This window comes from Arvicanthis niloticus, chromosome 7 (genome assembly GCF_011762505.2).
Source record: "Arvicanthis niloticus isolate mArvNil1 chromosome 7, mArvNil1.pat.X, whole genome shotgun sequence".
NCBI lineage: Eukaryota > Metazoa > Chordata > Mammalia > Rodentia > Muridae > Arvicanthis > Arvicanthis niloticus.
In genome coordinates this window covers 41,233,601-41,247,721 of record NC_047664.1, presented here as the reverse complement: position 1 = coordinate 41,247,721, position 14,121 = coordinate 41,233,601, and the positions used below count along the sequence as shown (strand labels likewise).

The window sequence follows — 14,121 nt, the reverse complement described above, 5'->3', positions numbered from 1 at the left end:
CTAGCTGTGTCCATTTTGTAGGAACCTCAATGTAATTTCAGGGACCTGCTGAAAGGAGAGTCAGGAAGGAGTGCCCCATAGCCTTGGTGTAGCCAGGCTGGGTGGCTGAGCAGAGGTGGTGAGGTTTCTGAGATGATGAGCCACGAAGTTTGCGGATGGATTCTTGTCTGGATGTTAGTGGATCAAGAAAGGCCTCCTCTGTCATTTGGGCACAGATGAGGGAGGGTTGGAATTAAAGTCCTTCTCTCAAGGCCTTGTCTTCTTTGAGTCAGAGGTGTCCTTTGAGGCCTTTTTCTTGTAAGCAAGGAGTATCACCAGCTCTTCTTTATAATAGTTCTCCATATTTCCCTTCTCTGTTCTCTCTGCTTTATTCTAAGCCTAGGCATTGTAGGTTGCCATAGCAGCCTCCCTCACCTCTCCTGGCTGCCCTGCCTCCTTCTACTCACCTTACCTGCTGATCCTATTGGAATCTCCAGTCATGCATCATAGTTCCCAGTTTGCTGACATGGCTTATACACAGTGGCTGACTAGGAAAGGGTGGCGTAACAAACTGGAATGAGTTGGTTAAGTGGCTGCAGAACATTGAGCTTAGGTAGGCTTGGGATGAGTGTTAGGCTGGACAGCCTTGACAGCACGAGAGAGGCACTGTCCTCTTTTGCGGGGTAGAGAATCAGAGGTCATATCCAGGAGGAATAGAGCAGTCTTGTCTGTGTATACACTAGGTTTAATTACTGTAGTCTGGCAGAGCAGGTATCAGGCAGAAGTACAATTGGGACAGAAGTGTTGGGACCTTGTTCTGTGCAAGAATGAGTGTGGAAGACACAGTTGTCCCTGGAGCCTCCCTAGAGGGGTTCTCAGATTAGTGACTGTAGCACTGGTGAGGACTGCTCCTCAACCAGAGCAGAGTATGTAGAGGGCAGAGTTCTAGGACTCTGGCTTGTGGCTGAGAAGCAGGCAGGGAGCATGACTTGGCCAGGCATCAGGGACTAGCTAGCTTTGAGGGCAGTGTTAATCTGAGTACTGTGGGTGCTTGGGGAGGGACGACCAAGAGGAGTCTTTAGGTTCCAGTGACAGGGTTATTGCTGTCTCAGTAATTCTACAAAGCAGGGACCCGATGCCAAGGAGGGAGGAGCTTAAGACATTGGGTACCTTGACCTGCCCGTGAGCATATGATGTCCCTTGTCTGCCTTGCTCCCCACCTGCATTCCCCCATGGTTTCTTCTGGCCTCTGTGCCTCTGGATTGGATCAGGGGATAAGATGAGGAACCTGGTGGTACCTGATGGGGCTTTTATTTTCTCTTGGCTTCCTGTAACTTAATTCATTTGGCAATGTTGCATTGAGTCTTCAGAACTCTTGCAGTCAAAGCAAGGGAGAAAGTCTATATAGTTATATAGCTGTCCAGAATTTTGGCCTAGTGTCTAATCCCTGGAAGAACTGCTCAGGCTTGGTGGCAGGTGTGAACTCAGCTGGGCAGTCATCTTCAGAATATTTCTTTCTCTCAAGGATTGTCTTTCTCCTCCTAGCTCCATTCTGTAGGCCTCAGCCCATACCTTGCAGCCCACTTCCTAGTCATCTCCTTGGAGGCCTTCTGCTTCTAGAATACTTGGGCCTTCCCATCTCAGTGGGGATTCCTGCAACTCCAGCTCTGAAGGGAATTAGGCAATGCTGCTTTATGAAGGGGATTGACATTGGCCTTACCGATTGGGTTTGATTACAATCAGTTGCCTTCTTGCTAGTATTTTGGCCACAGGTAAAATATTTAATCTCTCTGCCCCTTAATCAGTTCACCTGTGACTAGGGATGATCTCCACAGTCTTACAGGATTGTTCTTAGTACTTGCCGCACAGGAGGAAACCATCAGTGCTATACTGTTAATTATCTTGGACTATATTTGAAGCTAAATGACAGTGAGGTCCACCAAAGGCTAAAGACTTTCACTAGAGACAGCCCAGAAATGGGGCCATGGGAGTCTTTAAGGGGAGCTTGTGGTGCGTGGTCTCTTGCCTACCAGAGAGAAGCCTTATTACCTTTCTTATTAATAGAGGTAAAACTAGAGATTTGTGACAGAGAAGCAAGTAGGACGCAGAGTAAAACAGGACAGACTTCCCGGCATGTCCTGAAGGTCCTACTGTGCTGTGGGCCACGCCTCAGTGTCATGGGGCCCTAAAAGCCTGTAAAGGCTCTGCATTGCTCAGGGCCCAGCTTTGCATTACTGGGGTCTGAGGGGGCTTCTCCTGAAACATGGTCCCTGAATTATGCTTCAGAAATGTTGAAATGGACAGTCCTTTGGTGCTTACTTGGGAGCAGAGGGTGAGCTCAAAAGAGGGGCCATGGAAGTGCTGGTCCCTTCTGCGTAGGTTGTTCTCTCAGGCTTCCTTTAAGTGAGACTCGTTGGTCAGTGGGACCCTGAGGTTCTTAGAATCTTAGGAAAAGAGAACAGTAAGTGTGAAGGCTGGGGAGGGAACCTGAGAGTCTAGCAGAAGCGAGGGCACTCAGGAAAGGGAGCTGGCACTGCCTATGAGGGGATGGAATGACAAGGTGGAAAATCCTCTAAGGAAAGATCAGTATAGTTTTTCTCAGTCCCAGATGACATAGAACCTCTCTGTAGTCACTCTAGCCCTTGGGTCAGCTCGTAGATCTGACACCACTGTCCCTGCATGTTGCCCTTCTCCCACTTCACTGTATTTTCTTTATTTGGCTCTGTGCTTTGAAAGTATCTCTTCTTTGATATAGCTATATCAAAGAATATAATAGAGAGAGAATGTAATAGTCTATACCGAGAGTTGTAAATCCTGCACTTAAGAGGCTGAGTGCAGGATTAATAGGGTTTGGCTATTTTGGGATATACAGTGAGACCTTATAACCAACCAACCAACCCAAACCAAACCAAAAAAGAAAATGTGATCATCTGGTTCCTGTCACTCATTTGTAAGCCACCCAGGGGCACCTGCAGAGTGACTTCCTAATCATATGCTAGAAAGCATATTTATTCCTGCATTAACTGAGGCTGTGTGGCAGATGTAGGTGATAGGAGTGACAGGTGAGTCCAGCTATTCCCCTTAGAGTGTCTGTGGCACACTAACAACAGTGTGGGGCAGCTCGGGCCTTGTCTCCTTGTTCAATTAAGTGGGGAAAGCTGACAGTTTTGTAACAAATTACAAGAGCAAATGGAGATCTTAGCGGGTTGTGGGGAGTCCACTGGGAGAGTGCTTGAAATGAACTGACTCTACTAGGAGCTAAGACTTTCCCAACCTGCTGTTCAAAAAAGATGCAAAGGAAACAAAGAATGACAGGCAGGAGTGCGAGGCGGGAAGGACCTTACATGTTGTGGGGACAAGGCTGAGTCTCAACACCTTGTCACTTGTTCTGAGGAGTCCTGACCACCCAGCTTACCTACTGAACCTGGAATGGAGCATGACTTTATAACGGGGGCGAAAGGCAGGGCATTTCACAAGGGTCCTGTGCACAGCTGCCCCTTCAGCTTTTGTAGAGCGGCTTCATAGACAGAATTGCAGACTTCTTCATTAACAGCAAGTTACAGGCTCATTTATTAATTGCATAATGCCTCCAGAGCTGCCAGCACAGTGGTCAGCAAAGTGTGTGACCAGCAGGGTGACAGTAGCAAAAGTAGCAGCAGTGTTACTAGATGCTGTTCTGAGACTAACAGTACTTATGCATGTGTTGATCTTGTATGTCAATCCTTTTAGGGTGGTCCATATCATGACATGTTGCACAGTATTTTGGGCGCTTATACTTGTTACCGGCCGGATGTGGGTTATGTAAGTGATGTTTTCCAGTTTTTTATGATGTTATTGTCTATAAAGAAAGTCAAAACATTGCCCATCTTTTTATATTGAATGACATTGTGGCTTTTTGAGGAATATGGAAAATCTTGAGATAAATAAGTTGATTCAGTTTCTTTGGACAAGCTGGGCTGATGCAGCTGCTCTGTGGCATGCATTACATTTTTAACTAGATGTGATGCTTCTTTTTTGCACGTGATTTACCCCTGACATTAAATAGAAAAGGCTTTATCATTAACCATTTTTCAAAAGTGTGCTGCTGCTATTCCTGTGGTTTAACAGATGTGTATGTGTGCATGGTCTTAAGCCTGCTAAATTCATATGTGTGACCACAGCACCACACCCAGCATGGCACATACCAATATTTGAGATGCCAAAGACCTAAGATGGGGTTGGCTTATGGTTTCCCATTAGAAGGGGTTAGGGGATGGAGGGGAAGCAGGTGGCTAATGGCCAGAGTTGTGGCTCTGTGGAGGGTGGGTCTGGTCTGACAGGGTTTATTTAGGTGGTGAAAGGGTAGCTGTGTGGGCCATTTTAGTGAGAAGTTGTTTGGTTTCTCATGATAAATAAAAGCTGCTCTGACCTTTGTAGCATTAGTTAACATAACCTTTCTCTCCTTCCTCAGGTTCAGGGCATGTCCTTTATAGCTGCAGTGTTGATCTTGAACCTTGATACTGCAGATGCCTTTATTGCTTTTTCTAATCTTTTGAATAAACCCTGTCAAATGGCGTTTTTCCGAGTGGACCATGGCCTTGTGAGTATGCTGTTTATATATCTTAGTACCATGTCTTTATGCAGCAAGAACTATCCAATCATTCTGTCTTTTCAAGACAGGAATGCATATTCCCTTTCTAGTGGGCTGTTTATAATGAGGGGAACACTTGAACTTAAGCGTGGAAACATGGACCATCACCTCTCTCATGAACAAATTAATGCATTCTCTTAGAGTGTCTGAAACACTGTACTCTTTATGAGGGTGGAAGGTGCTTTCAGTGCAAGCACTTGCTCTTTGGGTAAGGGAGATGCAACAGCAGTGTTCTCCTTAACTCTGTTGAGTAGAGGGCCAGGGGCTGATAGGCTACTGCTCACTGTCACAGTCACAGTGGAACACATGTACAGGAGAAAGGAGGTGTGCTCCTAACCATGCTTCTGTACTCCAGCAGGGCAGTGCTTTAGTATGCTGTGCAGATGGCCTTTACCATTGATGGCCTTTAAGGAACCCACCCCCCACCTCCAAAACTTCACAGCTGAGTCCTCTGTTTAGTTCAGATGCGGGCACAGATTGAGGAGAGAAGTGGCTTGTCCAAGACATATCTGGTATGTGGGAGAGCTGAGATTTGAATCCACTCCAGGTCCTAAACTGTGTTCTTTCTATGAGAAAACTCACTAATCCATCAGCTTTTAAGTTGTCATTGTTTTGAATTCCTGGTCATTACCACTCATCTGTCCAGACCTCAACTATCTGATGATACATGTCAGCTGGGCACTTCTTCCTCAAATGTTCCTTGATCTGAAGCTTCTGCTCACTCTGGCTGTTAGGGGAGTGTCAGCTATGGCTTTAGGAAGATTATTTGGTATTCCATTTCTGAAGCTGAGAGTGGCTTTGGTACAAAGTTCTTGTAAGAATTGGTTGAGAAAAAAATTATAATTGTGAAGAAAGCATTATATTTGGAGATTGTTATTATGTAAGCATTTATAGTTGTAAATATTAGAAGGGTTTAAAATGGGATAAGGGGAAGTGGGATGGTAAGTAAATCTGCCAAGATCCCTAGTGCAGCTGTATCACACTGCTGTGTAAGGAGCATGAAGGACACCTAGTGACACAGTCACTCCGTGTAATAGTAGGAATTAATCTCATAACCACCATCACTTATGGACAGGACCTTCATGAATTAGTGTTTTTATCATTGTTTTGTTAAATATTTTGAGGCCAGGTCTTACTGGCCTTAAACTCCTAGTCCCCTGCTTTAGCCTCCCAACTTCTGGAACTTGTGGGGCACACCACAGGCCTTGTTTGCAGTGTTTCTGTGCTTTAAGTTTTCTTAACTGAGTAGTTACAGGGATTCCTTTCACAAGCAGATGAAAACTTTCCTCTCCAAGAAAAAGAGTGAAATCTTTAGGAGAGAGTCACACCCTTGAATAGCTTATTGCTGCTAACTTACTGATTTTATATTGTCTGCATTAGTCCCGGATATCAATTTAATTTGTTTGCTTTGTTTTGGAACAAGGTCTTATCTGATAAGCCAGCTGGGCTTGAATTTGTAAGCCCACTGTCTCAGCCTCCTGACTGCTAGAGTTACAGGAGTGCGCTATCCCTCCACACTGTAACTTTCCCATTCTATATATAGTCAGATGGTACCTACTTCCGATCATTTTGGCTTTTTCGCTTGAATATGGAATAAAGAAAGGGAGAGTCAGCATGTGATGTTGAGTGGGACCTTTGCTCTGGGCAGCACTGGCAACCTTTAGACCAGATGACTGCCGTGGGGTTTCTTGCTCATTGGAGGCCGCTACACACAAGTATCTCTAGACATTGCCTCGTGTCCTTGCACTCTACAGTGTAGTCCTGTCAAGAAAATGAGTAAAAAGTCAGGGCTGGGCTCTGCCTCTGCCCCTGGTGGGTGACCTGTAGAGCAGACCTTGCACCCCGAGGTGTGCCTGCTCCCAGCCAGTAGGAGCTCTTCCTTTACATCGTTGTTGGCTTCATGCTGTCTCTCCCCTGACCCTGCTTTCTTTCTTTTCTTACAAAGCTTGTACGAGCCTGACCTGTTGCTGCTTTCCTTTTGTAGTGTGTATTCACTGTGGTTCAAGGCCTGCATGTTTAAGCTGGAGCTGCATTGCCCTTCCCTCAGACTCTAGTCTTTTCTCTCCCTCTGGCTGTGCCAGGCCTAGGCAGCAGGCAGCCTTGCTTTCCCAACTATCTCACACAATGCTCCTGCAGCTTTCATAGCATGACAGGGCGTGCTTCAAGTCCCAGCTCTACCATGTACCAGCACCTTGCCCTTGTGTGGCAAGTTAAGCACCTGCTGTGGGTTTCAGTGTCTTCCTCTGTAACTTGAAGAAATGATGGGATATGGACAGAGCTGCCCTGGGAAATTTAGAGGCAGAGTTCTACTTCTCTGCATGTTACTGGATAACAATTACCATTTTCTAAGTGTGCAAAGCTCTTGACTCTTGTGGATTGGAAAAATGATGCTGATGACTAGTTTACTAGTGTGTTTAACATTGTCTCCTAGATGTTGACTTACTTTGCTGCATTTGAGGTATTCTTTGAAGAAAACTTGCCGAAATTGTTTGCACATTTCAAGAAAAACAACTTAACTGCAGACATCTACCTAATCGATTGGTAAGACTTGGCTTTTCTGGTTTCCAGAGTACTTCTCATTTCTGCTTACTTTACTGTTGTCACTGCCAACTTCTTGGAGGACTCATCTGAGTTTCCTTCTCCTGTTTTCCAGTTTCCCTCTGCTTTGAACACCTATTGTTTATTCTCCAGGCTCTTTGTCATAGTCTGTGACTTGACTGGCCTTCTTGACTCACTCAGTCTTAGACCTATCTGTTCTTAAAGCACTATTGCCAATCCACTAAATAAGATGTCTCTGGGCACCATGTCTGTGCCAGTCTTTTTACTAGAAGTCCATTATGTAATATAGGGGCTTGAGTAAGTGTTGGAGAGAAGCTGCATGTGGGCCTCGGAGCTTTGGACACTGCCTAGCTGCAGAGACAGAGAGGAGAGAGGAGGCAATGGGCCTCAACCTAGGATCATGGAGGTGTGGGAACAACATGTGGGGCCTCAGAATAGCATAGTAGCTAGGCTGATGGTATTGGGGACCGTTGCAAAAGGCTAGGGATAAAGGTGGGGAGTTTGGAAAGCCAGAACATCTGGGTCTCAGAGGCCAAGCTATGGGCCATAGAACATGGGACAGTTTGTGTTTGTTGTATAAGCCAGCTTGAAGCAGCTTGGGAGGCAGGAGTTCCTGGGTGAGAGCTCAGTGAAGGAAAGCAGGGGTGGTGACAGTTAGGGAGAGGAGTCATGGCAGGTTTTAGGAATGTGTTGTGGACTTGCCAGGGGACTGTGGGTTGATGATGGTGCTAATGAGGGTTACTGGTGTCAGCAGCTGACATCTAAAGCACAGAGGGGCCAGATTTGACTTTGAGCATGGGAATTTTAAATAGCAGTTCCCTGAGGGCTGTAAGTAGGAGGTTTCAGAATTATGACCTTAAGCAGTAGATCAGCTAAGTCTTTGTAGAGAAGTAATTGTGTCACCCTCAAGAGTACCAGGTGGAGGGCCAGGTGACAGGCTGGAGAACTGAGTGCTGCAGGGAACAGTTGTCACGTTGTGGAATAATGTGGCTCAGGAACCCTGTGTCCCAGGCATGGCATACTGCATCATGGTCTGCGAGGGCCAGGGAATCTCTCTAATGTGCTCCTGCAGAGACCATAACCATTGGCTGTTCAGGAAATCTCAGGGTGACTACTCTGTCTTGGAAAAGGGGCTCTACGGGACAGAGATGTCACTTGGCCAGAAAGCCCATTTGGACCACAACACAGACTCAGAGAGGTAAAATGAGCTTGTTAGCTACTCTGGACAGAGAGCTGGCTGGTTTGGGTTTCTCCTCATTTTTTCTTCAGGAGGCAAGAGAACTTCTAGAAGAAAATTCTAAGTGCTGACAAAGCCCAGGCCAAACCACTTGATCCAGCAGACCTGCCTGCATCCTTGAGAATGAGTGCCAGATATCCATTGTGTGGCTTCTGCCTTAACCTAGAGACTGTTCTGGGTTTGACTTAATATTTGATGGTTTGCTGGTTGCACTTGAGCAGAAGCCACTGGAGCTGATGCTGCTGTAGAATGTAAACACCAGGCTTGGATCGGCTTCCATCTGGGGTACTCTGCTTCCAATCTGCCTGTCCTGTATAGAAATGTTAGGGATGCCCTCTTAAAAGGATACCTTTGCTTAACAGATGATTTCCCCCCTTTCTATGAACATTTTGAGTGCACAGGTAGCTCCTTGCCATCCTAATTTGTCTATATTTGACTCTCAATCCTAAGACCTTGAATTTTCCTGACTTAGAGCACAGAACAAGTGTCACTGAGAGGCACACCCTCCACACAGCCATAAGCCTAATTATCTACCTGGTCTTATAGAAGCCTTCCACAGGACTCTTGGATTCTAGGTTCAGGGTTCAGATATCTTTTTAACCATGGCTTACAAAATGCCCCATAACAGGACACTGGAGGGTGACAGTAGAACATTAATTTGTGTGTGCTGAGACAGGCTCCATGAAGCAAAACCACCATGACAATGTGGATAGTGTTCTGAAATGTTCTGTTCTGTGGATCATGGTCTACTCTCACTGCTGATGGTGGCTATCTCCTGAAGGGCAGCTTTGTTTGCTCCTGTCCCAACCTGCAAGGCTGTGGGTCTAGGGTATCCACAAGGAAAGGAGCCTCTACTGAGTTTTGCTTCTGAGACCTTTATGCCATGATGTGGTTGAGGCTTGAGGCCTTCCGAGTACTGTGCTGCCCTGAGAGCCTGCAGTGTATGTGTGTGCCTTGTTCCTGATGTGATACTGTTTCTTTCTGGAATAAGGGCCAAGTAGGATGCCCACTATGTATGCAATCCCAGTGCAGGGTACACAGGAAGGCTCTGGGAATGCTATGCTAAAGTTGAGCCAAGTTTGAGAGTGCCTTCTGATTATCCTTACTCTGTGTGCTAGTCATCTGCAGAAAGCCATGTTGCCTCTCAGTGCTTCTACTCCCTGGAGGCTGCCATGTGAAAATATTCATTGCTTTGTCCCTGAAGCTTTCTCACCCAGTGTCACCCTCTAGTGTGTATGCTATTTAGTGTGACTCTAGAGCCTTGCTCCTGTTGTGTCCTGCTACCTCCTCAAGCTGTAGCCACACTCAAAATTACTGGGTCTGCCTTCATGGCACTGTTCTCCGCACAGTGCATAGAATGTATGAGAAGTGTCTAGCCTCAGGGACAAGTAGCTGTCAGCCACCTTCTCCTCTGCATAGCTGCTCTGCTGTCCTCTGTCCTCCAGCACCCATGCTTTCAAAGCCTCTTAGTATTTGCAGTTCCTCTCGGAGCCCCATGGTTCACTCTGTATCCTCAAGTCTTGGGCAGGACAAGGACATTTCTATTTCCAGGGGTCCCTTCAGGTGCCAGTGGCCTAAAGCCATGTGTCCACTTGTCCCGATGCACAGACTTTCCCCCTACTATCCCTGCAGGACAGAGCTTTATGAAGGAAGCTGGAAAGGGCCCTTGTTTATCTGTAGGCTGTCTGCTTCTCTGCTGTAGATGTAAAGATCAGAGCAAGGGCCTGTCAGCTGTCTCATTTCCTGTGGAGTTTTGATTGTCCTGACTATCAGGAATTCAGATGCTATGGGGGAGCAGTTTAACTCCCCAAAAGATTTCTCTTTCCTGTCCAATGTCAGAGTTATTTTAGGAACTGAGTTGGTTTTGTAACAATAATCTTAAACTAAACAAAAGACCTAGCAAAGTGTTCCATATATGATGACACCTTAAAATGAAGAGCTGTCATCTGAGAGTTTTCTCCTAGTAGGGCTGGTTCAAGGATGTGACAGTCAGTGGTTTGGGTTTCCATTGCATTTTGAACAAATTCATTCATGTGTCTCATTTTCTGGGCTATGGATCTGTTCCAGAACACCTTGGGAGTAGGAACCACATTGTAGTCGGGGTGGGGTGGGGGGAGAGTGAGGGGGAAGGAGAGGAAGAACACTCTAGCACCCTCTGGAAATGTGCTGGCTAGCTAGGACTTTGAGTAAGGTAGAAGGGAGCAGCAGCTGTAGCAATACTGACATGCCATGCCGCCTGTGTGAGGTCAGGCCTTACCATCACTCCTAGGAATTGGATCAGAGAGGATTCTGCTGACTCAGCGTAGGGCTGCCGACAGCAGAAAGCGCTTTCCTGACTATTCTTAAGATCAGGAGTGTTTCTGGACTCAGTGCCTGAATTTGAACTGAATCTAGCTGTCCACCTTGGCTTTGCCTGCATGCAAGTCTACACTGGGAGTTGGCTGCCTCAGGCCCAAGAGTTCTCAACTAGCACCCCTGTTGTATTGCTTCTTAACTTTCTTAGAAATATGGGAAACTTGGGTAGAGAAGCAGCTGAGGGTGCTTCTGAGCCAGTGGTGGGTGAAAGGCTCATTTCTAGAAATCAGTCAGGTTGAGGAAGTTGGACAGAGCTAAAAGTTGGTGCCAGAGCTTGTAGGTCCAAGTCTTCAGCCATAGTTTCTGTGTGGATATGGCAGCTAGGTAACATTTCCTCCACCCTGAGCTGTGATCAGGTTTCCTACCTACCATGCCCTTTGTTTTCAGTGTCATCATTTGAGAGTAGAGGTGAGATGCCTCTTTAGGTTGTAGAAAGGAGGCATGCCCCAAGAGTAAGGGTTCTCCTGCTCACGGTTTGCAACCTCACATGTAGCCAGCATCTCTGCAGGGAGGACTGGAGGTACAGCTGGTGTGGAAGGGGCCTGAACTCCCTCCACACTTCTCCCTGGGGCTTCAGTTCTCTTCTTAGCTAACCTAATACAAGCTCAGATAAGTGATTGGGCTGGGCATGGCTATATACAATTATTTCTCTAAGTTGCAAAGGCTCAACAGGAAAGATTATCCCTCCTGCCCATATGTATTTTAGAGAAATGAATGCTCACAACTCTGGTGTTGCTATCTTGAAAGCCCATGCACTGGTCAGCAGCACAGAAAGGCCTTGCTTTGCAGGGGTTGGACTGAGCCCTGAAAGTGCCTTGCTTGATAGGTAGGTCAGTAGTTACAGTGGCCTGGGGGAAGGAGCAAAGAAACATTTCTTCTTGATTTCTGTCTTTTCGCTGTGGTAAGAGCACCAGAAAGCCCCAGGAAGGTCAAGGGACTTTACTGTCCACTCTACTTCTGTACATAGTCACTGACTGGGAGCAGGATGGAGCCTTAAGTCATAGAGAGGATGTTAATTTGGGCCCCAAGATCAAGGGAAGGCTACATGCATGCATCAGCCCTCCCCTCAAACTCACTCCAGTTCTGTAGGACCAGGGCCAATCTGGCATCAACTCCTGGCCTGTGGTTGAGCCAAGTAACTCACTAGCCCATGAAGTTACTGCCCAGCTCCTTTTCAGTGACTCTTGAGTCTGAATGGGGTTTGAAATCTAGCTCAGCTTTTGCAGATTCCTGGCAATCAAAGAGAAGAGAATGGGAACACTACCTCCAAGCATCTGAGCTGGGAGAAGGGAATATGAAGGGGCTGCTGAGCACTGATGGTCTGAGCCCTAGGGGCACTTGCAGCCTAGGGCAGAGGACAGGAGAGGGAGCCCATGCTATAGATGGCCCCTGACCCTGATCTAAGTAGAGGGACTTTTAGGAGCATTTTACTCACATGTCTGCTGAAATCTCCAAAGCTCTAAAGGTATGAAGGTTTGCAAGGCACAGAGAAATAAGTCAATATTAATAATGACAGATCCCAACCTTGCCAGCACTGTACTGTCTGAGAGAACTATGGCTGCTTTGAATGGCAGATAGGGAAGGGATGCATGAGGTACAGTGTGAACATTGACAGGAAATACTTGGTTATGACCATGTGAAGAGACAGGGAGGAGCAGGCCTTCTACAAGCCAGGTAGAAGGCCTCAGAAGAAGTTGGACATCCACCTTAATCCTATGAAGACACCAAATTGTGTTGAAATAGGTGTTCATATTTAAGCACAAACAAGACAAAGAAAAATGCCTCCAAACAAAACAATAAGCAAACAGGAAGACTCACCTGCCCTTTTCTGACTCCTAGTGTCAGAAACAGCCTCCCTAGGAAGTCACTACAGCTGAGACTTGGATGAGGAGGTATGAAACAAGAAAGACTTTCTTTAAAAGACACACACACACACACACACACACACACAAAAAGGGGATATAATATTCTAAACCTTAATTATTGTGCTCTTATATAGAACAAATGGTAAGTTCTAACAGATCAGGGAGACTTTTCCAGTGTGGTGTAGGCTGGGAGCAGTTTGATAATCTTGATTTTCTGATCCCGGTGGTTTTTTTTCTTTGCTTGGTGCTTTCTCCACAGACTGTTTTCACAGTTATGTTACTTGGCACAGAATTTTCCTTTGAACTGCTAGTCAATTCATGTATCACTTGAATGTCCAACTTTCATCATATAACGTGTCTCAAAATCAGACTATAAAATGACCGTCTCATTCTTTGGGTGGCATAGCTGGTGAACTGAAGTCTTGGGTTTCTTCTTTGCATCCCCACAACTGTCCAGTCATACCTGAACTATGCCAGCTCCCCTGCTCCCTCCCTGCTGCATGCCCAAATTCAAGGCAGCAGCTGTCTGGATCATTTGCCCAGCCTGCATCTCTCCGGGAGCTGTCAGCCTGCTGCTCCCTCAGACTCTCCCAGTTCACTCAGAATAAAATCCACACCTGTAGAACAGCCTATCCTGTTGTGCCCTTTCTGAGCCCTTGTTCTTCCCTAGATAGTCTTTTCTCCAGCACCTGATTTCCTCATCAACTGGCATGATCTGTCATCATGCTGGCCTCATATGTGCAGTTGTCGTGAACTCTGCCACAGGTGTGGGGAACACCTCTGGAGCTCCTCTCCTGGTCACCAGCTTCCTCTTCTGGGTGGATAGAAGTATCTCTCCTGATAAACCGATGTAGAGCATTTGCATGCATTCATCCCTCTGTGCATGCTTAGTGCATAGCCTCCTGACGATCCCTTTCTATTCTTTTTTTTTTTCTGAGACAGTTTTTTTGTTTTTTTTTTTTTTTTGTTTGTTTGTTTTTCCGAGACAGGGTTTCTCTGTATAGCCTGAGCTGTCCTGGAACTCACTCTGTAGACCAAGCTGGCCTCAAACTCAGAAATCCGCCTGCCTCTGCCTCCCAAGTGCTGGGATTAAAGGTGTGTGCCACCATAGCCCGGCGATCCTTTTCTATTCTTAAACCCCATGTTTGTTTGTCCCTTCTGTTCATGAGTTGTCTGTCTATTCAGTGCTTTGTATCTTCATCACCAATGAGTAGTAACTTGGATACAGCAGGCTTCAAGAAAGTATTTATGGCCTAGGACTTTGAGATCTGACACAGGAGGATGGCAAATTTGAGGCCATCCTGGTCTACTTTTTTCTTTTTAAAGAGATGGCTCAGTGTTTAAGAGCATGTTCTCCTCTTCTAGAGGACCCAAGTTTGGTTCCCAGCACCCACATTAGGCATCAGGTGGTTCACAATCACTTATAACTCCAGCTCCACGGGGACCGGACCCAATGCCTCTGTCTTCCACAGGTACCTATACTCATGTGCACATAC

The 14,121-nt window shown here is 46.4% G+C and overlaps 1 protein-coding gene across 6 annotated transcripts in view; it reads left to right on the top strand.

Annotated features, from left to right (window-relative positions):
- Tbc1d14 (TBC1 domain family member 14) overlaps positions 1-14,121 on the top strand; it is a 92,252-nt gene that overhangs the window by 72,113 nt on the left and 6,018 nt on the right. For all 6 annotated transcript variants that reach the window (XM_034508452.2, XM_034508456.2, XM_034508453.2 and 3 more), the window contains 3 exons: positions 3,709-3,780; positions 4,430-4,558; positions 7,041-7,150. In XM_034508452.2, coding sequence (XP_034364343.1) covers positions 3,709-3,780; positions 4,430-4,558; positions 7,041-7,150 — 311 coding nt within the window. The remainder of the gene's footprint in view (positions 1-3,708; positions 3,781-4,429; positions 4,559-7,040; positions 7,151-14,121) is intronic.